The sequence below is a fragment of the Tachyglossus aculeatus genome, chromosome X1 (genome assembly GCF_015852505.1).
Source record: "Tachyglossus aculeatus isolate mTacAcu1 chromosome X1, mTacAcu1.pri, whole genome shotgun sequence".
Classification (NCBI taxonomy): Eukaryota; Metazoa; Chordata; class Mammalia; order Monotremata; family Tachyglossidae; genus Tachyglossus; species Tachyglossus aculeatus.
The window spans coordinates 113,726,303-113,751,431 of NC_052101.1; the positions used below are offsets into that span (position 1 = coordinate 113,726,303).

General features: G+C 54.3%; 1 protein-coding gene across 2 annotated transcripts; it reads left to right on the forward strand.

Moving 5' to 3' along the window:
• Positions 1–56: 56 nt before the first annotated feature.
• PLK5 (polo like kinase 5 (inactive)) lies at positions 57–17,348 on the forward strand. 2 transcript variants are annotated; one of them, XM_038740164.1, is made up of 15 exons: positions 57–122; positions 9,676–9,783; positions 9,948–10,064; positions 10,293–10,422; positions 10,705–10,792; positions 11,211–11,306; positions 11,418–11,616; positions 12,114–12,258; positions 12,405–12,481; positions 12,895–13,012; positions 13,257–13,337; positions 13,555–13,747; positions 14,183–14,312; positions 14,426–14,542; positions 16,984–17,348. In XM_038740164.1, the coding sequence occupies exons 2-15, from the start codon at positions 9,709–9,711 to the stop codon at positions 17,167–17,169; spliced, it is 1,752 nt and encodes a 583-aa protein (XP_038596092.1). In that variant the 5' UTR covers positions 57–122; positions 9,676–9,708; the 3' UTR covers positions 17,170–17,348. The 2 variants fall into 2 exon arrangements, with proteins under 2 accessions (XP_038596092.1, XP_038596091.1); XM_038740163.1 differs by lacking the exon at positions 57–122 and adding an exon at positions 8,848–8,952.
• Positions 17,349–25,129: the final 7,781 nt, after the last annotated feature.

The following is a 25,129-nucleotide window of genomic DNA, read 5'->3' on the forward strand; positions in this document are numbered from 1 at the left end:
CCCTCAACCCACCCAGATCCGGATTCTCCTCCAACCCCCCAGCAGGAGTCAAGGAAAGGATCTTTTAACCCCTGCAGTACTGGGTCTCCCTCCCCACCCGCGGGCCCTTGCTACTTTTTAAGGTGAGGACTAGCTCCCCCGGTAGGAGCTCGCCAACAGCCCGGGGAGAGACAGGGGCGAAGCTGGAGGTGGCGAGAAGTCCTCTGTCCCCAGCCCTTCTCCTCAGATCCAGAGCTCCCCACCGCGACCCCTTCCCATCCTGTCTTCTCCACCTTCAACCACTCAAACCTCTGGGTTTCCCCCTGGTCCCTTTCATTCGTCCTCTGCACCCCCAACCCCGACCCAAATAGCAGCAGCTGGAAGCCGCGATCATCGGGCAGGGGGGGCGAGGGGGGCACTGATGTTTGCTGTATTTCGACAGGTTTTGACTGCGTCTCTCCTGGGGAAGCCTCCTCCGCCACCCCCTACCGAGCCCGGGAGAGGCCAGTGTCCAGCCAGGGGGCCCCGCATTGACCTTGGGAGTCCCCGGGGAGGGGGTGGGGGCGATCCAGGGCTCCCCCTCCCCCACGACGTTGCTATTTTGGCCATCTGGCTCAGGCCGGGGAAATGTGGAAAAGGGAGGGGAGAGGGGGGCGGGGACCGGAGCTCCATCTCCCCCCACCCTCAGGCGGGACTCTTTGGGGGCGGATCAGACGCCAGGGTCCTGGATCTACTACTCCCCTGCTTCTCCGAGAGCCCGACAGCCCTCAGCCGTGGCGACCGAGGGGGCCCGCGGAGATACGGAGCCAGATAGTGGGAGCGGAGGAGGTGGGCGATGTACTCCGGGGCGAAAGGGTTAAGACCCCCTCCACCTCCAGCAGGGAGACAGCGCCTCCTGCCGGGACTCACGGGGGTACTGCACCCCGGGGAAAGGCTCCGCCCTCCCGCTCGCCCATCCTACCCCACGCCCCCCACCTCCTCCGGCCCAGATCCTCAGACAGGCAGGAAAGAAAGGGAACCCCGGAATTCCAGGATCCTTGCCCAGGGAACCACCTGAGCCTCCTCCCCTCTTTTCCTCCCCCCGACCTCCCTCTTCCTTCCCTCTCCTCCTTGGGGGCGGGTTTGGGTAAACAGAGGGATCCGATGTCAGATGCGCATTCCTCAGTACTGCCGTCACTGGGAGACGGGATAGAACTCTGCCCCCCCCCCCAACCCCCGCTTCCTTACCCACCCAATACACCCCCCCACAACATCCCATACCCTGTCCCTTCAGGTTTGAGCTCTCTGCAAAACGAGGGTCCCTGATGGAGGGGAAACAGCTGCTGGTGGGAGGGTGGGGGGGTGGCGGCGTGTCATCAGGGGGCCAGAAGAGCCAATTGACCCAAGTGTTTATGGTCCCAACCCGATGGGAAGTTCAGGGACGCTCTGAGGGGCCAGGAAGGATTCGAGGGAGAGCGAGGAGGGGACGGCAGGCAGAACAGGGAGGGAATCACTAAGGGTCGTTTGGGCCAGCCCCTGCCTCCAAGCGGCTGACAGACAGAGGGTCTCCAGGGAGTGGGGGCAGAGGGGAAGAGCTCTTTGGGGAGACCTTTATATCTCAGTCGCCCGCTCTCTTGTCTAATCCCCGTGGACATGATTCATTCCTCCACCTCCGACACCCGGGACCCCCATTCCTTTACTCAGGGATGAATACCCCATCCCTCACCCTGCCAATTAGAAGGCCTAGAAAATAGGCATTGACTCAGAGAGGGGAAGGAGATATGACAGCGAGTAGCAGAGAGATGGGATAGAACTCTTCCCCCCCACCGCCCCCCGCTTCCTTACCCACCCAATACACCCCCCACAACAACCCATACCCTGCCCATACCAACTGGTTTCATTAATTTTACTCGCTGCAGCCCTCAGGGTCAACCTCCTCTCCCCCCCTTCCATTCCCACCCCAACTTTCAGCAGCTTTGGTATTTATAGAGCGCTTACTGGGTGCAGAGCACTGGACTAAACGTTCGGGAGAGGACCAAAGAGTTAGTAGACATGATCCCTGCCCAAGGGGAGCTTACAGTCTACCGAGGGAGACAGACATTAAAGTAAATTACAGATAGGAGGAAGTAGTAGAGGATAAAAGATACGCATTAAGTGCTATGAGGGGGGTGTTGAGTACTCGAGTGCTGAGATGATGCAAAAGTGCTGATGTGAGAGTTGGGCAATAGAAAATGGGGAAGTGTGTGAAGGGGCCACCGCCGTCGTCCAGCTTGCTGATGTGGTGGAAGAGGCCCCAATACTGGGGCATCAGGGAGTAGCGGAGCTGGTCCTCGGCCTGCAGCAGGGCCCCGGGCTCCGGCTGCTGCTGGCGGAGCAGGAGCACGTTGGCGGTCTGCGCCGCCACCTCACCGTGGTCCACCCCGAAGGCCTCCTGGAGGAGGAGACTTCAGAAGGGCTTAGACCATGGGGATAGCAGTGGAATGCCGGATGTGAGGAGGGAGGGAGTTCCACGCTGCTTCTCTGCTTCTCTAGTGGAAAGAGCACAGGCCTGGGAATCAGGAGGCCTGGCTTCTAATCACAGTCTTAATCCCCATTTTACAGATGAGGGAACTGAGGCACAGAGAAATGAAGCGACTTGCCCAAAGTCACACATCTGATAAGTGGCAGAGCCGGGATTAGAACCTACTGAGGGTTTAGTACAGTACTCTGCCCAGAGTGGGTGCTCAGTAAATACTATCGCTGGATTGTGTGGAGGTGCTACCTGATAGCTTCTGAGCAAGGCTAAAAAGAGTCAAAGATTTCTAAGTGAGAAGCAGCATGACCTATTGGAAAGAGCCCCGGGCCTGGGAGGGCTCTGCCACTTATCTGAGGTGTGACCTTGGGCAAGTCACTTCACTTCTTTGTGCTTCAGTTACCTCATCTGTAAAATGAGGATTAAGAGTGTGAGCCCTATGTGGGACAGGGACTGTGTCCAACCTAACTTGTATCATCATCAATCATATTTATTGAGCGCTTACTGTGTGCAGAGCACTGTACTAAGCACTTGGGAAGTACAAGTTGGCAACATATAGAGACAGTCCCTACCCAACAGTGGGCTCACAGTCTAAAAGTTAAAAGTCTAAAAGTCTAAAAACACTCAGTACAGTGCTTGGCACATAGTAAGCACTTAACAAGTACCATAATAATAATAATAATAATTATTATTATTATTGTTATTACTGGGCCTGGGCCTTCATTCATTCATTCATCCATTCAATTGTATTTATTGAGTGCTTACTGTGTGCAGAGCACTGTACTAAGCTCTTGGAGCTCGTTGTTGGGTAGGGATTGTCTCTATTTGTTGCTGAATTGCACTTTCCAAGCACTTAGTACAGGCTCTGCACACAGTAAGCACTCAATAAATACTATTGAATGAATGAATGAAATTACAATGCAGCAATTAAGAGAAAAAATCCCTGCCCACAACAGGCTCACAGTCTAGAGGTGGGGGGAGGCAGGCATCAGTATAAGTGAACAGACATCAATATAAATAAGTAGAATTATAGATATATATATATACATATATACGTAAGTGCTGTGGGGCAGGGAAGGGGGGTAAGAGCAAAACGGAGTTAGATAAGGTGATGCGGAAGGTGGGGGAGCTGAAAATCACATTTCTTCCAAGAGGCCTTCCTCAATTAAGCCCCCATCTCCCCTACTCCCTGTCCCTTCTGCATCTCCCAGGCACTTGGATGGGGACCTTTTAAGCACTTAATCTTCATAATAATAATAGTAATAATGATAGTATTTATTAAGCGCTTACTGTGTGCCAAGCACTGTTCTAAGCGCTGGGATAGATACAAGGTAATCAGGTTGTCCCACATGGGGCTCACAGTCTTAAACCCCATTTTACAGATGAGGGAACTGAGGCCCAGAGAAGTGAAGTGACTTCCCCAAAGTCACACAGCCAACAGGCGGCGGAGCCAGAATTAGAACCCATGACCTCTGACTCCCAAGCCCGTGCTTTTTCCACTGAGCCACCCGCTCATCCCACTCTCACCTCTACAGCACTTGTCCATATCTGAAACTGATTTTCCTGTCTGTTTCGACCTTCTAGACTGTAAGATTGTTGTGGGCTGGGAATGCGTCTTATTACCGTATTATACTCTTCCAAGCACATAGTACAGTGCTCTGAACACAGTAAGTGCAATAAAAGCAATTGATTGATTGACTGATTGAATTGAGAAGCAAGAGAAGAGTAAGAGAGAAGCAGCGTGGCTCAGTGGAAAGAGCACGGGTTTGGGAGTCAGAGGTCATGGGTTCTAATCCCGGCTCCTCCACTTGTCGGCTGTGTGACTTTGGGCAAGTCACTTAACTTCTCTGTGCCTCAGTTTCCTCATCTGTAAAATGGGGACTAAGATTGTGAGCCCCATGTGGGACAACCTGATCACCTTGTAACCTCCCCAGCACTTAGAACAGTGCTTTGCACATAGTAAGCGCTTAATAAATGCAATTATTATTATTATTATTATCAATAGGGCCAGAGACCGGAATGGCTTAGTGGATAGAGCACAGGCCTGGGAGTCAGATGGTCGTGGGTTCTAATCCCTGCTCCACCACATGTCTGCTGTGTGACCTTGGGCAAGTCACTTCACTTCTCTGGGCCTCAGTTCCCTCATCTGTAAAAAGGGGATTAAGACTGTGAGCCCTATGTGGGACAGGACTGTGTCTAGGCTAATTTATATTTATCCCAGTGCTCAGAACAGTGCTTGGCACATAGCGTAGCGGATAGAGCATGGGCCTGGGTGTCAGAAGGTCATGAGTCTAATCCCGGCTCCCTCACTTGTCTGCTGGGTGACCTAGGGCAAGTCATTTCACTTCTCTGGGCCTCAGTTCCCTCATCTGTAAAATGGAAATTAAGACTGTGAGCCCTATGTGGGACAGGGACTGTGTCCAACTCAATTTGCGCGTATCCACCCCAGTGCTTATTACAGTACCTGGCACACAGTAAGATCTTGACAAATAGTGAGTATCAGGAGGGGACGATGAGGGGGAGAGTTGTCATCGGGGGCCCCGGAGGTGGGCAGCAATTGTGTCAGGCACCCGGCCCTCATGCAGCCTGCCGTCAGCCCTCGGCCTCCCCCTTCCCAGTCCCTCCAGCTGCCATCATGGCAGTGGCAGCTCTCCAGGCTCCGGGCCTCTCCCTTGGAGGGGGCGGGAAGGGTGGGAAGGAAGGACTTCACCGAGCCCCCCTTCTCGTTCGCTGTTCCTCAGGCTTGTCCTCAGGACTGTCCACCCCGTCCACCCTTCTCCCGGCGGGCCTTTCCCCCGCCGGGGCCCATCTTGGCTGGCACACCTGTAAGAAGCAGGGCGGCTTAATGGAAAGAGCAGAGGTTTGTGGGTTTTAATCCTAGCTCCGCCTCTTGCCTGCTGTGTGACCTTGGCTTGGCTTCTCTGGGACTCAATTACCTCATCTGTAAAATGAGGATGAATCAATCAATCGTATTTACTGAGCGCTTACTGTGTGCAGAGCACTGTACTAAGCGCTTGGGAAGTACAAGTTGGCAACATATAGAGACGGTCCCTACCCAACAGTGGGCTCACAGTCTAGAAGGGGAAGACAGAGAACAAAACAAAACATATTAACAAAATAAAATAAATACAATAGATATGTACAAGTAAAATAAATAAATAGAGTAATAAGTACGTACAAACATATATACATATATACAGGTGCTGTGGGGAAGGGAAGGAGGTAAGGTGGGGGGATGAAGACAGTGAGCCCCACGTGGCACAACCTGATTACCTTGTGTCTACCCCAGCTCTTAGAACAGTGCTTGGCACATAGTAGGAGCTTAACAAATACCATTATTATTATTATTATTATTATATTATTATTATTGCGTGCCTCCTTCCTGTCCAGCGTGGCACTGGATCACACTGGTCCAGCGCCCAGGGTCCGTCATCAGGGCACCGAGGAGCCCTTGGGCCTCGTTGATGTTAGTTTCAAGTGGATCTGGAAAGCCTGGGTGGGTGGGGGAGCCTGTTTCCTTGTTTTGAAGTCTGTCTCCCCCCTTCTAGACTGTGAGCCGGTTGTTGGTCAGAGATTGTCTCTATTTGTTGCTGAATTGTACTTTCCAAGCGCTTAGTACACAATTGTGCTTTCCAAGTGCTTAGCTCTGCACACAGTAAACGCTCAATAAATACGACTGAATGAGTATTTATGAGAAGCAGCGTGGCTCAGTAGGAAAGAGCACGGGCTTTGGAGTCAGAGGTCATGGGTTCAAATCCCGGCTCTGCCAATTGTCAGCTGTGTGACTTTGGGCAAGTCACTTCACTTCTCTGGGCCTCAGTTCCCTCAACTGTAAAATGGGGATTAAGACTGTGAGCCCCCCGTGGGACAACCTGATCACCTTGTAACCTCCCCAGCGCTTAGAACAGTGCTTTGCACATAGTAAGCGTTTAATAAATGCCATTATTATTATTATTACTTTATTATTATAATAATTATTATTACTATTATTCATCGCTGATGGAGTGCTGCCCTCTGCTGGCCACTACCTGGACCTGCAGGTCCCCACGGTCTTTCTCCCTCCGGGCAGCAGAGGGCGCTGCCGCCTCCTTAATCCTCGCTGGCGGCAGCCCCTTCTCTAACAGGGCTTCGGGCCTAAGAGAAATCCCTTGGGGGCCGGTTAAGAGGGGAGTTGAGTCCCACCTTCTTGATGGTTGGGGAAGGCTACCACCTGAAGCAACGTGGCTCAGTGGAAAGAGCCCGGGCTTTGGAGTCAGAGGTCATGGGTTCAAATCCCGGCTCCACCAGTTGTCAGCTGCGTGACTTTGGGCACGTCACTTCACTTCTCTGGGCCTCAGTTACCTCATCTAGAAAATGGGGATTAAGACGGTGAGCACCCGTGAGACAACCTGGTCACCTTGTAACCTCCCCAGCGCTTAGAGCAGTGCTTTGAACATATAGTACGTGCTTAATAAAATGCCATTATTATTATTAATAATAATAATAATTGTTAAGCACTTACTATGTGCCAAACCCTGTTCTAACAGACAGGTATCTGTGTACCTGGACCCCCAGGCCTATAAAGTGTAAAGTGGGCACGTGGGGTCGGGGCTGGTGGATGTTGGAACCAGGAAGGGGGAGCCCTGGAATGGGAGGCATTCATTCATTCATTCAATCGTATTTATTGAGCGCTTACTGTGTGCAGAGCACTGTACTAAGCACGTGGGAAGTACAAGTTGGCAACATATAGAGACGGTCCCTACCCAACAATGGGCATACAGTCTAGAGGGACTACTGGCTTCTAGCCCTCCGGGTTTCCAGCTGGTAAAGGGAAACATATGTGACATATTCACTGAAAGACATGAATGTGTTGACAGGAGCACACATGAACATGCATACCTGTGCGAACATCTACTCACAACTTTTACGTGCATAAACACCTGCCACAGCTATGTGCTCACTCACACACACGAGGGCCCATCACGTTTGTATTTTATTATTAATTATTATTATAATGGTATTTGTTAAGCACTTACTATGTACCAGGCACTGTACTAAGCACTGGGGTAGGAACAAGATAAGCAGATTGGACACAGTCCCTCTCCCACATGGGGCTCACAGTCTTGGGGAAGCAGCGTGGTTCAGTGGAAAGAGCTCGGGCTTTGGAGTCAGAGTTCATGGGTTTGAATCCTGGCTCCGCCAATTGTCAGCTGTGTGACTTTGGGCAAGTCACTTAACTTCTCTGTGCCTCCGTTACCTCATCTGTAAAATGGGGATTAAGATTGTGAGCCCCCCATGGGACAACCTGATCACCTTGTAACCTCCCCAGCACTTAGAACAGTGCTTTGCACATAGTAGCGCTTAATAAATGCCATTATTATTATTATTAATCCCCAGTTTGCAGATGAGGAAACGGAGGCACAGAAGTTAAGTGACTTGCCCAAGGTCACACAGCAGACCAGTGGGGAAGCCAGGATCAGAGCCCAGGTTTTCTGACTCCTAGCCCCATGCTCTTTCCACTAGGTCATGTTGCTTATGGTATACACAGGCACATGACACACATGCATATACACACACAACCCTCATGGAACACACCTACGCAAGTCTACATGTGACACAAACATGTGACAGACACAAGATGCACGCATGCAAACAATGTCTTCAGAAGTTGCACTCACCCAGGCTTACACTTTTCAAACCCAGAGTTATGTAGACACAGGCTTGCCCGTGGAACAGAAAACCCGTGCAGGAGAGGAGAACACATCACACACATAGATGCGCGCAGTCAGACACAATCACACTTATAGAGACCCACCAGACAAATATACACGGAAAACCATTCACACCCCTACTCGGATGGAGACACATGTACGTGCACAGAGATGCAAACGTATATTCCCCACCAGTCTCCCAACACACACTCATAAATCCAGGTGAATGGAGGTATATACACCCCCCAACACCCACTCATCACATAAATCTAGGTGAATGGAGGTACATACATGCACTCACTCCAGACAAGCACGCGGACATACACACACACTTAGAAACAGATCCAGGCACTAACCCCCCACCGGCAACTCTAGGTTACTTTGCAGCTGCCTCTGTGTATGACCTCTCCCCTCTCCTTACCTCCCCCTTCAACCCCCTCCTCCCCAGGGATTTGGCTTGCCTCTCTTTCCCCCTCTCCCAGGCCCCCCTTTCTGCCTGGCCATCCAATCAGGACACAGTGGGCGGAAGGCTTAGCCCCTGGGGGGTATATGAAGCTTTGGCCAGCCAGACTCACCCTGCAGACCGGAGCCCAGTGCAGGACACTGGGGCAGGGGCAGGGACAGGGGCAGGGCCCCCGGGTGGGGGTGGGGGGGCTGCGTGGGGGTATGGCAGGCGGGTGGGACAGGATGGAGCTGAGGGGCTCGAGGCGAAGGGAGAGAGACACCCTGGGCCGCTTCATCAGGGACCCAGGCACCGGGCGCATCTACAAGAGGGGAAAGCTCCTGGGAAAGGTAATGGGGAGACCTCCTCCCTCCCCGACTCTGCTGGCCCTACAGCCCCAGGGGACCCTGGCTCCCTGGAGACCCCCTCCCCAGATTCACTGGCCTGCCCTCGGCAGAAAGCAGGAGAGGGGAAACTGAGGTGGTGGGGTTGTCCCAGGGCGGCTAGGGGCAGGGTGGAGGAGGGGGATTTGGCTGGCAGCTGGGGAACACGTGTGTCACTGTGTGTGCACGTGTGTGTATTTCAGCACATGGGTGGGCATCCGCATCTGGGTGCACGCGGGTGTGTATATCTAGATCCATCACTGAATTTCTGTGTATATCTGGGCTGGATCTCTGGGCATGCATTCGAGTGCAGCTCTGTGGGCTTGTGTATCTGTAGCCGAGTGTCTGGGAGTATCTGGTCTGTTTGTGTGTGTCTACCCCTTTACACATATTTGTGGGTGTGTCTCTGTGAGTGCACATATCTGTATTTAGAGTGTCTCTGGGTGGCAAATAATAGAAGGACGGCTATATGTGAGTGGAGGGGTGGGGGGAAGGGGGCTGGGGCTCTCAGGTTTGCGTCTGAGGCTCCAGTGGGCCGCTCCAGACGGAGAGGGAAAGAACAGAGGTATTTCTAAAGGGGTTATTATGTGCTGAGCACTGTGCACCACGAAGGGTTTAGGCACATTGCCTTCTCCAGGATGCCCACAGCTTCCTTCTCCCCAACACCTCAATCCTTGCCCCTCCCCGCAGGGCGCTTTTGGCCGCTGTTACAAGCTGACCGACATGTCCACCGACAGAGTGTTCGCCCTCAAGGTTGTGCCTCGAACCCATACCGGCCATCTGGAGCAGCGGGGCAAGGTAAAGACCAGTCCCCTTCCCCCATCAGCTTCCCTCATAGCTGATGGGGGGCAGACAAAGGGGTCCCCTGTACCCCAGTATGCCCCCTAGCCCTCTCAGCACCCCTGACCCCTTCCCCACTACCTGCGCTCCACCCCAGAAGCAGCCGCATTTCCCGCTGGCAGGTGGAGCGGGAGATCGAGCTGCACAGCTGCCTGCGGCACCGCAATGTCGTTGGCTTCCACCGGCACTTTGCTGACCACGACCACATCTACATGGTGCTGGAGTACTGCAGCCGCAAGGTGGGACCCGGACGCCGTGGTCCGGGGGAAGTGGCGGGGATGGTTTGATCTCTGGGGGTCACTGGGGGCCTGCCCTGGGGTGGGGGTGCGAGTCGTGAAATGGGCGGATCTCAGCCATGGGTTAGGGTCAAACCAGATCGCTCCTCTGGGATCTGTGGGGTGGGGGGGATTGGGGCGGTGGGGAAGCCAGACAGCACCCACAACCCGCATCTTTCCTGATCGCTACAGTCGCTAGCCCACATCCTGAAGGCCCGGAAGACTCTGACTGAACCCGAGGCCCGCTACTACCTGCGAGGCATTGTTGGCGGTCTGCGCTACCTGCACCAGCAGGGAATCATCCACCGAGACCTCAAACTCAGTATGAGCCCCTGGAAGGCCGGGCAGATGGGGGAGGAGGTTTATGGAGAGGCTGCTGAGGGAAGGAGGGTGGGGGAGAGGAGGCTGGTGGGAGAAGAGGGGATAGGAGGCTGGGGGAGAAGGAGTAGGGGAGAGGAAGTTGGGGGATTGGAGGCTGGGGGATAGGAGGCTGAGGGATAGGAGGCTGGGGAGAGGAGGCTGGTGGAATAAGAGGCTGGAGGAAGAGCATGCTCACCCCTTTCTCCATCTCTGCCCTCACTCTTCCTTTCCTTCCCTCCACCAGGCAATTTCTTCGTCAATAAAAATATGGAAGTGAAGATCGGAGACCTGGGACTAGCCACCAGAGCAGAGCCAGGGGGCCGCTGCCGGGGGTGAGTGTGAGAGTGTGAGCGTGTGTGTATGGGAGGAAGTTACGAATGTCTAGGGGGAAGTGAGAGGTGTCCAGGAGGGCCCCCATCGCCCAGTTCCTCCAGGTGTTCCGGTGCCGCTGGCAGAGACAGGGTCCTGAGCTGGACAGCCTTGGGGGCTGCTCCAGAATGGCCTAACTCGGGGTCTCATGTGTCTGGGACAGAGCCCTGAATCTGGGCCCATTAAGCACATCTGTTTCCCCACTTTTCTTTCTTCACCCCAGCCAGAGGAGGCCGGAAATGAGGGTGCACGGGCCAGTCCCTGCCTGGCCCTGCCTTCCTCCAGCCCGTGCAAGGTTGATATGTGTGTCTCAGGCTGGGCATGGGGGGCACCGTCCCTACCCATGACCCTGTCCTGCCCTCCTCCTCTCCCCAACCACAGGGTGCTGTGCGGGACGCCCAACTACCTGGCCCCTGAGGTCATTTCCCGGAAGGGTCACTCGGTCCAGTCGGACATCTGGGCTCTGGGCTGTATCATGTGAGTGGTGGGCAGAGCCGGGCTTGGGGGGTGGGGTGGGTGGGAGGAGGGGGCGGTCCATTCCCTTGATCCAAGGGCTCTCCCCACCCCAGCCTCTCCCTCCCTCCTCAGGTACACGGTGCTGACCGGCAGCTCCCCATTCAAGGTGAGCCACCTGCGGGAGATGTATCAGAGCATCCGGGAGGCACGCTACCCCGTGCCCGCTCACCTCTCCCCCCATGCCCGTCACCTCGTTGCCTGCCTGCTGGCCCCCAACCCTGCCAACCGGCCCAGCCTGGACCAGATTCTGGCACATGACTTCTTCACCCAGGTATGTGCGCTCGCAGGAGGGTTTGATTTGGGGGTGGGGGTGAGGGGAACCCATGTGACTCCAGGTTTCCACACGTACCCCACCCTGCAGGCTCCGGCAAAGGTCACACATGCATGGACTTGTGCGCCCACCAGTGATGGCCTATGAGCTGATGCATGAAGGGAGGTGTCGGAAAGAGCGGGGACCTTATCTCCCCAACCCCGGGGGGGGTCCACCCCTTGCCTCCCGTTCAGGGCCACTGCTCCAGAAAACCTTCTTTGACCCAGCTCTCACACCACTTCAACTGGCTAGCACCATCTACGGACCTGTTTCTCCTTCTCTGCTCCCTCCTGTCATGGTTCCGTCCAGATGGCTGGCTAGGGCTGGGTCAGTCCCATGTCCCCCACTGGACCACCTGAAGGCAGCGGCCCCTGGCCCCTCTCCACCAGGGACCAGGCGTGCTCAGGAAGGACTTGTGCACCCCTTCCTTATCCAATGTCCCCCACATCCTCCTTCAGGGCTTCACCCCTGATAGGCTCCCCACCAGATCCTGCTACGCAGCCCCCATCTTTGCGGTCACCCAGCCGCTTGGCAAGCTTTTCCAGAAGGCCACACAGAGGTTCTTGGGGGGTGCTGCCCTGCCTTTGCCCGCACAGCAGGCCGGTGAGTAGAGCGGGCAGCTAGGAGAGATGGGTGGGGGCAGGGCTGGGGGCTGGTGTGAGGAGACGGTAGGAAGGCCCCTGGCGTTCCCGTATCCCTCTCTCTCTCACATCATTGTTCACCCACTCCCCCATCGGTCCCTCCCCTAGGGCCCTCTGCCCAGGAGTTGCCAGCAAACCACTGTCTGCGGCCGGCCCCACAGAGTTCCAAGAGCCAGAACATTGAGGTGGGTCAGTGATGCCCCCCCACCCCCGCACTCCTGGGGAGGGGAAAGGACAAGGCAGGGGGGCAAAGGAGGGAAGAACCCTTCCCATCCATCCTAGTGTGGGGGGAGGAGAGTGGTCTTTGTCCTGCACCCATCATTATGAATGCGGAAGTTGGGACTGTAAATGGGGGCACCAGCAGGATGGGGCCGCCCTGGGAGGGTGGTATGGGCAGGAAGGGTGGAGATAACGGGGGCCAGAAAGCCCCAATCTGGGGTCTCTCTAGCCCCATCCAGAAGCTCTGGGGCCTTGTGGGAGTCCCAGGAGGAGCGAGGCCGGGAGCCCAGCTCAGGCAGCAGATGGGAGTGGGATTGGCTGGAATGTGGGGAAGCACTCCTTCCCCTCCCATCTCTCCTTGCCTGCTCTCCTTCCCCAGACCGTGCACCGCTATGGAGACCCATCCAGTGGTGCCCGACTAGAGCCTCCGACCCTGGACCCCCCAATCCGGCTGCTCATGCGTGGGACCCTTGGGAGCCCCCTGGATGGCAGGGAAGGTGAGTTGGGGAGGAGAGGAGGGAGTGGCTGAGATGTGGGCGGGTTGACTGCAAGCAAGGGTTTGCCGGTGGCTTCCCTGACTATGGCTGGATGGCCACCACGGACTGCCACTAGCTGAGAATGGGGATTTGGTCCTGCAATTCGGTGAAGGGAGGATGGGGGAAACACCCCAGGTTCCCTTCTCTGGCTGCTCTGGGTCTTCTCCCCTCTCACGCCCGGTGATGGTCTCTTCCTTTCCCACAGCAAGGCCCGAGGGGAGTCCAGGATTGGGGGTGCACACGGCCACCCGGATCCTACAGTGCTGCTTGAACTCTGGACCTCCAGGTAAGGCCTCCCACCCCCAGTTAACCCCTTCCCCCCATCCCTTCAGTGACCCTGGGTCTTCCTACCCATGTTCTCCAACCCCAACTATCCTGGTTCCATGATCGAAGAGGGAGGTCCAGGGATGCTCTGCCCCCACTGAGTCTCTATCTCTCTCTGTCTCTGTCTCTGTCTCTGTCTCTCTCTCTCTCTCTCCCCTCCGCCCCTGCACCTTGCCCAGCGGAGCCGATTCTCTGGGGGCAGCGGTGGCGTCAGCAGCGCTGGTGGCAGCAGCGACAACAGCGTCCCATGCTCTGCGTCACTAAGTGGGTGGACTACTCTAACAAGTACGGTTTTGGCTATCAGCTCTCGGACGGTGGCTTTGCCGTCCTGCTCCGCGATGGCACCCACATGGCTCTGCGTCCACCCCTGGGGTGAGTGCCCAGTGGCCAGTGGCTCAATGTCTCAGCTGGCTCTGGCTCCATCCGGAGCTTCAGGGCCCACGTCCTGGCTACCTGCTAGACACACACATACATACAGAAGCAGCGTGGCTCAGTGAAAAGAGCAGGGGCTTTGGAGTCAGAAATCATGGGTTCAAATCCTGGCTCCGCCACATGTCTGCTGTGTGACCTTGGGCAAGTCACTTAACTTCTCGGAGCCTCAGCTACCTCATCTGTAAAATGGGGATTAAGACTGTGAGCCCCACGTGGGACAACCTGATCACCTTGTATCCCCCCCAGCACTTAGAACAGTGCTTTGCACATAGTAAGCGCTTAACAAATGCCATCATTATTATTATTATTATACACATGCACTCTCTCTCTCTTTCTCTGCCACTCACACACTCACTCTGCTCTGGCCTCTCCCAGATGTGTCTGCTACTCGACCGGGCAGGGGGAGCCCATGACCTTCTCCCGGACGGAGGTGCCCCGGTTCCTGGCGGGCAAACTGGCTGTGCTGCAGTTCTTCACCCGCTACATGCAGCAGCAGCTGCTGGAGGTGAGGCTGGGAGGGGGACGGGAAGAACCCAAGAGAGGATTTCGGAGCACTCACTCACCTACCCCGTCCTGCCTCCTGGGAGGCTCCCTCCAACCCTGCCTCTACCTCCACAGGGAGGGAACCCGCCAACACCTCCACTGGCTGACATAGCAGTCCCTGGCGTCTCCCTGCTGCATTTTCTCAAGTCGGATCAGGCCCTGCTTATGCTCTTCAGTGATGGGACACTGCAGGTAGGTTCCAGGGGAGGCTCCGGGGCCAGGGCACAGTGAAGTCACATTTTGGCTGGAAGCACCTTGAGGGCAGGGATCATGTCTACCGGCCCTAATAATAATTATTATCATTATTATTATTGTACTTGTTAAGCACTTACTATGTGCAAAGCACTGTTCTAAGCACTGGGATAGATACAAGTTAAGCAGGTTGGACACAGTCCCTGTCCCATATGGGGCTCACACTCTTATCCCCATTTTACAGATGAGACACAGAGAAGTTAAGTGACTTGCCCAAGGTCACACAGGAGACATGTGGTACAGCTGGGATTAGAACCCAGGTCCTTCTGATTCCCAGGTCTGGGCTCTATCCACTAGGCCACATTACTTCTCATCCTTATGTTATGTTATCATCATCATGATCATCATCATCATCAATCGTATTTATTGAGCGCTTACTGTGTGCAGAGCACTGTACTAAGCGCTTGGGAAGTACAAGTTGGCAACATATAGAGACAGTCCCTACCCAACAGTGGGCTCACAGTCTAAAAGGGGGAGACAGAGAACAAAACCAAACATACCAACAAAATAAAATAAATAGAATAGATATGTACAAGTAAAATAAATAAATAAATAGAGTAATAAATATGTACAAACATATATACATATATACAGGTGATATACATATATACAGGTGACATGTTATGTTATCTTATGTTGCCAACTTGTACTTCCCAAGCACTTAGTACAGTGCTCTGCACACAGTAAGCACTCAATAAATACGATTGATTGATCGATCCTTCTACTGGACTCTCCCAAGTGCTTAGTACAGGGCTCTGCACACAGTCAGTGCTGAATAAATGCCGTCGATTGGTTAACTGTCAGAGGGTGGTGGAGAGGGCAAGGTCGGGGGAGAGAGAGATAGAGAGAGAGCCACATTCGTCCATGCCCATGGAGAGTCTGCTGCCCAAGCCTGTCTTCAGCCTTTCCTACATATGATAGAGTGTCCAGCAACATCTTTCTCAAACTCCTCTCCTCAACTGGCTTTCTCACCACCCCTGGCATCGAGCAGAAATTCCCCAGCATTGGTCTGAGGCCTCCTTTTCATCCACCTGCTCTCTTTTCCTGCTCCACCCCAACTAACTAGACTGTAAGCTCCTCGAGGGCAGGGAACGTGTCTCCCAGTGCTGTTGTATTGTACTCTCCCAAGTGCTTAGTCCAGTGCTCCGCACGCAATAAGTGTTCAATAAATACTATTGATTTTATCTATTGATTACTCTCCCAGGTGCTTAGTAGAGTGCTCTGCTCACAGTAAGCCCTCAGTAGATAACTATTGATCGAACTCAAACTTCACCCCTCCCAAGCAAACCTCCGTACTGCCCTTCGGTCTTTCCTCTCCCCACTCCCAACTCATTGTTTCTGCCTTTCCCCTTGCCCTGGAACTCCCTGACCCCTTTTTTCCTTTAAAGCCTCCTAAAAGACTAACTCCCCCTCTCAGGATCGCAACTGGGGTGTTTCCAGTACTCTACCAGTCTCAACTGGAGAGTCAAGCAGAGGCACATCCATTCTTAGCTTGGGCAGTGGCTAGCGAGTGGAAGGCAATCTGCTACAAGTCAAAATTCACCTGTGCTGGGCAACAGCAGCATGGGAGAGAGTCGAGGGCGGAGACTCATGTTTTCTGTGTGGAAGGAGGCAATGGTAAACCATTTCCGCAGTTTTACCAAGAAAACTCTATGGATACACTACCAGATAGATTGCAGATGGAGGTGGGGCATTCTGGGCGAGATTTGTCCATGGTGTCACTATGGGTCAGAGACGACTTGACAGCATAAGACAAGACAAAAGACTAACTCCTCCAGGATGCCTTCCTTGATTTATCCCCTCCGCCCCCTTCCTGGTCATCCGAGTGTATAGCATTTGCATGAATGTATGTTTCTTTTGCTTACTCATCAATTTGTTTAATGGCTTCCTTGTTTTATTTTTATCATTTGTATCCGGGCTCTTGTAGCCGGCTCCTCTTATATGTTCGGCATGTCCGCTTCTCTCCCCTACTTGATGATGATGATGATGATGAAAATCTCCCCCTCGTCCCCCTCTCCATCCCCCCATCTTACCTCCTTCCCTTCCCCACAGCACCTGTATATATGTATATATGTTTGTACATATTTATTACTCTATTTATTTATTTATTTTACTTGTACATATGTATTCTATTTATTTTATTTTGTTAGTATGTTTGGTTTTGTCTCCCCCTTTGAGACTGTGAGCCCACTGTTGGGTAGGGACTGTCTCTATATGTTGCCAATTTGTACTTCCCAAGCGCTTAGTACAGTGCTCTGCACACAGTAAGCGCTCAATAAATACGATTGATGATGATGATGATGAAAATGATGAGTGGGTGCTCAAGGAGGGGGAAGTTAGAACCGTTTCCCCACCGACCTCTCCTTCCTCCCCTGTCCCAGGTCAATTTCTACCGAGACCGCACCAAGCTGGTGCTGAGTTGGATGGGCGAGGGGCCCCTGCTGACCTACATTGACCAGGAGCGCCGAGCCACCACCTACCAGCCGGGCACCCTGCAGCGAGAGGGCTGTGCCTCACCCCTCCGCCAACGCCTAAGCTATGCCCTCCGCCTGCTCCAGAAGCTCTAAGGGGCTCCCTCCTCCACCCCAGGGATCGGCTCAGGCTAGGACGACCAGGAGCCAAATGGGCCCTGGGGTGGGTGTGGTGGATCGGCCTGAGGGCTGAAGAGAGGGCTTCATCAGGAGGCCTCTGCTTTCACCTGGTGACAACAGTCCTGGGATCCGAGGCGCAGAGAGACACTGGGGGATGTGGGGAAAGCCGGGGCAGGGGAGGGAGGAGAAAGGGGAGGGCATGGGAGCTACAAGGCAGGGATGAGGAAGCATTGGCTGGGAGCAGCGTAGGGCTGGGGGCTACCCGAGGGTACAGAAAGTACAGAGGGTTTGACTGGGAGAGCAAGAGGGCAGAGGCTGAGAGCAGGAGGGCAGAGGCTGAGAGCAGGAAGGCAGAGAGGCACAGTCCGAGTTGAAAAGAGGCCGAGGAATGGACAAATAGGTTTGGAAGGAGGGTGGGGGAAGGGGCAGGATGGTGGGATGGAAGCTTAGGATGGTAGAGCAGAAGAGGCCAAAGAATGGACATAACCCAAGTGCAATCCCCAGGGGGGGTTTTCATATCTCGCCTCCAAAGGGAACCCGCCCCAGTGGATGCCAGTCACCCTTTGCCACAGCTGATGGTGACCAGGGTAACCTGGCCCAGTTGGTCTCCTGAGTGGGAGCCCTGGGCTGGGTAGCTTGGGGGGCTGGGGGTTAGAGCAGAGCAGGGTCCCGGACAGGCTACGACACAAGAACCCTGGACCGTCGGCAAGATGGAGGTCGAAAGGGGGTGTATCCAGGCCATCGAGGCTGCTTCCCAAATGCTCTTTTTCCATTAAAGTACAACTTGCTGCATGGCCTTCGATGTCTGTTTTGGTGTGTGCGCCGAGGAGGGTTTGGTAGGGATAGCAGCCCCTTCCCCACCTCCTATGGGGCCTCCCTCTGTGGGCTCTGGCCTAGATGTGAGAACTGGGTGGAGCTACCCCACTGGGAAGGAAAGTCGGGGAGCAGGGGTGTTGCTGGATGGGCCCAGATTCACAGTCCTGGGCTTGGGCTCCTGCTAAGGCTGGGCCAGCATTGGGCCCGGGTAGGGCTCTATCACGGACACGTGAGTCCCCGGCTCAGCCCCATGGTCCATTCAGCCCAGGGTTGTGTCTCTGACAGCGACGCCGGGATGCTCGCAGGAACTGAGGGCTGCATGGTCTGGTGGAAAGAGCCCAGGTTTGGGAGTCAGAAGCTCTGAGTTCCAATCTCAGTTCCACCACTTGTCTGCTGTGTGATTTGGGCAAGTCACTTCACTTCTCTGAGCCTTAGTTTCCTCATCTGTCAAATGGGGATTCAATACCTGTTCTCCCTCCTATTTAGACTGTGAGCTCTAGGTGGGACAGGGATTGTGTCTGACTTGATGATCTTTTATCTACCTCAGCACTTAGTACAGAGCTTGGCACATAGTAAGCATTTAACAAATACCACAATAACTGTTGTTAACTGAGTGATGGTAGCCCTCCTGGACACTCATCCTCAGAGTTAGTGATGGATCATCTGACGCTGCCGTTACTCCTACAACCCTGACTTCCCCTCTAGCAGCCCATTCAAGACCCCTCAACCATCGTTAATTCCCTCTTAACATCCTTAGCTTCTGTTTCTGCCTCTCAGTTGTTCATAAGACCCAGAGCTAGGCTCAGCTCCACGGTCGGTCCAGCCCAGAACTCTTTTGTCTCTGACAGAGGCACTGGGATGGTTGGAGGAACCGGGTGACCGTGACCCTCCTGGACCCCCACCTTCGTGGCCAGCAACGGACCATTCAACACCCCTGAATCCCCCTCTACATCCCCGATTTTCCTTCTAGTCATCTTGCACGGATGGCTCTTACCTGGACCTATCTTTAACCCGCTGATATTTTCTGCTGCTCGGCTTCCTCGGGGGATGAATTCCATCTGCTCACTGGGTGAAAGTGTTTTTTGTTGGTTTGTTTCGAACCTACCACCTTGCAGCTCCAATGGGTGCCCCCTTACCTTGGTGCCATTGGGTTTGGGGAAACACAATTCCATTTTCTCTCTGTCCCAACCTTTGTTATTCTGTGACTTTCAATCCTGTCCCCTCTCAGCCCATGTCTCCCCAGCCTGAAGAGCCCTCAGCCTCTGGCCTGGGTCAGAGGCCAGAAACACATGCGGGGAGTGAGAGACGGGTGATGTGGGGGGAGGTAGAGATTGGGAATTTGCCAGAACAGGAAAATCCACATGGCAGGAGCCAAACCACTCAGTGCTCTTGCCACGTACAGAAATCGAGCCCTGGTGGGACAGGAAAACCGGAACGGGTTGGGGAAGGCTCTGGAGGCGGAAAACTAGGCCTCCAGGTAATGATGATGGTATTTGTTAAGCACTTACTATGTGCCAAGCACTGTTCTAAGCACTGGGGTAGATACGAGGTAATCAGGTTGTCCCACGTGGGGCTCACAGTTCTTAATCCCCAATCTTACAGATGAGGTAACTGGGGCACAGAGAAGTTAAGTGACTTGCCCAGGGTCACACAGCAGACAAGTGGTGGAGCCGGGATTAGAACCCACGTTCTCTGATTCCCAAGCCCGGGCTCTTGCCACTAGGCCAAGCTGCAGGTAGCGGGGAGGTGGCTGAGGGGTGAGGACGCAGGAGCAACCCCATCCAAGTGGTCTCTACCCCAAGGACAGGAGCTGGGATATGGGTTTGTCTGCATGAAGGATGGGGAGACCTTCACGCCTTGACTCCCAAAGGCCTGCACGGTTCTCTTCTCCTGGCAATGGGGCTGGGCAGGTGAGCGGGGCCAGGGAACAGCAAGGCAGGGGAAGGTAATGTGCATCCCGGGAGAGATGGCTACCGTCTAGAAGACACCGGATGGGACAGCCGTGGCAACATCGAAAAGAAATTGAAGGGATGGGTATTGGGGGTGGCTGACTTACGGGTGTGAGTTGGCGCCCAACTCTTCCTGGCCCACTTGACCATCTAGCCATAAATCTCCCTGAGTCTCTGCCTTGTAAGGATGGTGACTCCAGGATGGTGAGGGTGGGTGATGGGTTGCTCTGCCAAGCTCGGTGTAAAGGAGGGGGTGGGGTCAGAGTCCAGGCAGTAGAGGATGCTTACAGGAGGGCTGGGGGGCGGGGGGGGGGGGGGAGGAAGCTGGGAATCCTTTGGGAGGGAAGAGCAGAACTCCTCTCCAGCCCCCCGCCATGTCTGGGCTGTTAATACCCGTCTGGGCTGGAAATAGCGGGGGCTGGAATTAGGTTGGCGTGGGATGGGGCTGGGAGGGTCTGTCTGAGGAAAAGGGCAGTGCGGGGGTGGGGGGTACCTGGGACGGAGCAGTAGCATTGGAGGAGGGGTTGGGCCTACACACTTTCGACTCAGAACTTCTCCATGCACCCACCTTAACCAGCCCACTGGGACAAATTCAAGGTCTTCCCTTCCCAATACAGAAAACAGGACTTGGAACTCTATCCCCCGCATCCCAAGGCAACAAACAGAGCTCTGTACTCACCATCACCTATAGATTCGCCCCTGCCCCCTCCCCGACTCCTCCATTTCCTCCCTACAACTTTTCCTCTTGCAACTTGGGCTCTAACTTTCAATCTAATAATAATAATAATGGTACTTGCTAAGCACTTACTATGTACCAAGCACCATTCTGAGCACTGAGATAGATAATCAGGTTGGACACAGTTCCTGTCCCGCTTGGGACTCACACTCAATCCCCATTTTACAGATGAGGTAACAGGCCCCAGAGAAGTGAAGTGACTTGCCTAAGGTCATACAGCAGACATGTGGCAGAGCCGGGATTAGAACTCACATCTGACTCTCAGGCCTGTGCTCTTTCCACTAGGACGTGCTACTCCCTTCCTCTCTTCCCCGCCCAGCTCCAAACACTGGTGTCTGTTTGGCAAAATATTTGTCCCTACTCACTCCCGAAAAGCTTACGCTTCCATCGCAGAAATCTAGGACCTGAGGAGGAGCCCTTCGGAGGTCATCGGTACCCACCCCCTTCCTCCCATGCGAGAAAATGACTAAACCCACGATTGCTTATTTAGTGGAATTTGTGCTTGTGAAATTGCCTCTTTTTCCTCCAGATTGGGGCCATCCCTCCCACTGGTGTTGGTGGGGGAGAGGGGGTGTTAGGTATGAGTGTGCTCATCGCGGTCAACCACGTCTCCTCTTCCCTCTGAGGGTCCAATTCTCAGTCTCCTCTCTTCCCAAAGAAGCTCCCCGCTACCCTCCTCAGCCCCTGAAGGGTTAAAGACCCTAGCTGAGAGAAGGGGTGCTCTCCCATTACAGACCGAGAGAAGCTGGCAGAGCTGGCGGGAGGTAGAAATAGCAGAGCCGGTTTCTCCGATTCCCCGCCTCTCCAGCTTCCCAGGAGGAGGACGGAGTGGTGCTGCTGCAGAGGGCGAGGACGATGACTTCATGGGGTCGGATAAATCCAAGCCTGCCAAGAATGTGAACCCGCGTGTTTTGGGGTAGTGATAGTTTGCATAGGGCCGAACTGGAGGCTGGCTGCTAGCAGCTGAGAATACCCACAATATTAATACCAAGGCAGGGGAGCCCAGACGTCGGGTCTGGGGTTGGGGGGGTGGGGACAGGGGCAGGGGATGGAATCTCAGCAGTTTGGGAGACCAAGGCCTCCCTCTCAGCCCAGGGACAGGATTTCCCCCAACTTTAAACCTTTCCTCTTTTCCAACTCAGGGGGAACCTGCTGGGAAGGGGGACAGACCAAGATGGGATGCCCAAGAGGCAACGCACTGCTGCCTAGGGACGGAGAAAGGAGGATGGGGCCCTGAGAGGTAAATGGGGCAAGGGACCCGGAGTCACTTCAGGAAGGCAAATCTTTGCTTATTAGGACTGCCCCCATCCCCCCTCTCCACACCAAGGGCCTCAGTGGGAAACACAAATGGGATCAGAATTATTTTCTCCTCATCTAGCCCAAGCTCTTACCTGAGGCGAGAGGCTTTACGTGGAGTTGTGAGACCACAACCCCAACAACTTGGCTACCTCCTGGATAAAAATAGAAGACCCAGAGCAGAGGGCTTTGCTCAGAGTTGTGTCTCTTGTGTCCATATGGTGGTTGCCCTCCTGGGTCAGATTCACTGTTGGTTCAGCCCCATACACTACTCTGACATGACACTGGGGTTGGGTGTGGGTGTGTGTGTGCGTGTGTGAAGCACAAGCCACAGAGGTTCTTTGCAAATGCTAATGAACAGTTCAACAGTGTGAACTTGTGGAAAGAGCCCGCACCTGGGAGTGAGAGGACCTGGGTTCTAATTCCAACTCTTAACACTTGTCTGCTGTGTGACCTTGGGCAAGTTACAACTTCTCTGGGCCTTAGTTAACTCATTTGTAAAATGGGGATTAAGATTGTGAGCCCATGTGGGATAAGGACTGTGTTCAACTTGACTAGCTTGCACCTACCTTAGCGCTTGGTACAGGGCCTGGCACGGAGTTAAGTACCTAGAGATCATTTTTTTAAAAAAAGGATTCAGGTGGCCAGGATTGAGTCACAGGTCTGGTCTAGACTGACCCACAATCGTCAGACACCCCTTCCCTCTGGGTGTTCACCTGGCTTCAAATAGCAGGTCCAGGGTTGGGGAACAGAGATCCACGAACTTGGACCCTCCTGCCCCACCCCTTCCCCTATTCCCCGCCCCCACTTTATGGCGAGAAACTGATGCCCCACGACTAGGTTAGAAAACACTTTATTAGTGTTAGGTGCTTCATGAAAACCCAATCCTTGTAGCAGGCTGGCGGGTCAGAATCACTACAAACCCCCACCCTTGAGGTGGGAGGGCAGGAGAGAAAAGGGGGTATCGTTTTCCATGGGGGAGGTCCAGGGAGCACCAAAGCAGACTCTCCTACAAGCCTGCAGGACATAAGGCTGGAGGGGTGAGAGGATAAAACCAAACCATTTCCAAGAGACTAAAACCTTAAACTCCACGGAGCCATGTTTGGTGACAACTAAAGCTCGCAAAGAACACACTTACACGCACACGCTCCCTTCTTCCTTCCAGCACACACCAGTGGACCTCGCTGCTCCAGCATTCAGGGAGCCCAAAAGAAAAGATGCCCACAATTCTATGCTCAGCTTTGGAGCTTAGAAAATGTGAGGATTTGGAGGGGATGGGGGGAAGGACGGAGAAACACAAGAGTCAGGTGTGCTCCGAAACTGCAACCTAATGTTTTCCCCCCAAAACATTCCCTGATTTTCTGACTGGAAGGGGGTGGGGAGGGGGGAAGTAGCCAAATGGGGGCCTGGGCTCCGTTTGGGCACGGAGGGAAAGTCAGCTCTGTCTACAGGGTGCCAGGAAATTACCCCTGCCTCAGGAAGACACCACACTTCACTGGAGACCACTGAAGGGAAGGCAACGGGAGGGTGTGTGTGGAGGTGGGGGTGCATAGACTGCATAATGCTGAGAGCTGGTGGGCTCTCACACCTGTCATTAGGTATTTTTAAGCTGGTTCCCACTGTGCTCTTCTCTTCGGAGATTTTGCTGAATATCTGAGCTCTACGCGGCTGCAGAAATCTCCCAAGCACAGGGAACAGCTCATGGGACAAAGCGAGAGAAAACCGCTTACTCAGCTTAGAAACTGGGGAGGAGAGGTGGTATGTAATCCTGACTGAGGTTCCCTACCGTCTCCCCAACACGTGCCCACACACGCTTAAGGGGAAGCAACAATAAAACCAAGGCAAGGGACTATCAGCTCAGGGCCTGCTTTCTGGGTGTAGGCCAGCCACCCAAAGCACCCTGGGGTGCAGGGGAGGGAAAGGAGGAGGGAGAGAGACAGAGACACATTGGTGTGCCCGGGGCCAGCTGGAACAGAGTAGTAATAATGATAATAATAGCATGTATTAAGCACTTACTATGTGCACAGCACTGTTCTAAGCACTGGGGAGGTTACAAGGTGATCAGGTTGTCCCACAGGGGGCTCACAGTCTTAATCCCCATTTTCCAGATGAGGTAACTGAGGCACAGAGAAGTTAAGTGACTTGCCCCAAATCACACAGCTGACAAATGGCAGAGCCGGGATTTGAACCCACGACCTCTGATTCCAAAGCCCGGGCTCTTTCCACTGGGCCACGGGAGGGACAGGTGTCGGGTCAGGAGTCGGAAGAGAAACCGGCCAAGGCTGGGAGCAAGTGCCCAGTCAAAAAGGGGAGTGGGCCGCTTCTGGAAAAGCAGTTTAGCATCCTTCTTGGGTGGCGCGGGGGGGATGGCCCAAACGGCACGTTTCCATCCCCACCACTGCCCCCTCGGAAGAGGGGAACTGTGCTTACCTACAATGGTTTCGGGTGGGCCAGTCAAAGCCACCCTTCTCTCCCCGGACCCCCCTTCCCCGCTTGGGCTTTTTATAGATCTTCTTCCCGGTGCGGGGAGGGGCACGGGGCCAGAACATACCGAGACACCCCGGCCCAGATGTAGCATTCCCGGGTCACCACACTGGTCTGGGAAGCGAGAAGGCTAAATAAAGGCGGGCTCGGGGCTGACAGTCTGCGGCCGCAGACTCCCCCCGGCCCCTCGGGACGTTTTTAAACCACCGAGTGTAACCAGACCCATCCCCTGGACCCACACCTAACCCCCCGCCGGCACGAGACGAGACGTGTCCAGGTCCCAGCTCCACACTCTCTAGAACGTGAGGGGTGGAGGGTGAAGAGAACACATTCAACTTTTCGTTTTGAGCACAGGGGGCATGGAGTGTTGGGAGAAGGGCAAAGAGGGAAAAGGAGGAAGAGATGAGGAAAGGAAAAGAGGGGAAAGAGGGGAGGGAGGGAGAGAAGAGAATCCAAGCACACGACCATCCCACCTGGCTCAGTGGAAAGAGTACGGGAGTGGGAGTCAGAGGTCATGGGTTCTAATCCCGGCTTTGCCACTTGTCTGCTGTGTGACTTTGGGCAAGTCACTTCACTTCTCTGTGCCTCAGTTACCTCACCTGGAAAATGGGGATTAGGACCGAGCCCCACGTGGGACAACCTAATCGCCTTGTAT

Excerpts from the sequence above, each read along its gene's own strand:
- PLK5 (XM_038740163.1), top strand. The coding sequence starts at position 8,848 with ATGGAGCTGAGGGGCTCGAGGCGAAGGGAGAGAGACACCCTGGGCCGC. Across the intron at positions 8,953-9,675 it reads GGGGAAAGCTCCTGGGAAAG|GGCGCTTTTGGCCGCTGTTA; the intron begins GTAATGGGGAGA and ends CCCTCCCCGCAG. Across the intron at positions 13,338-13,554 it reads CTTGAACTCTGGACCTCCAG|CGGAGCCGATTCTCTGGGGG; the intron begins GTAAGGCCTCCC and ends CACCTTGCCCAG.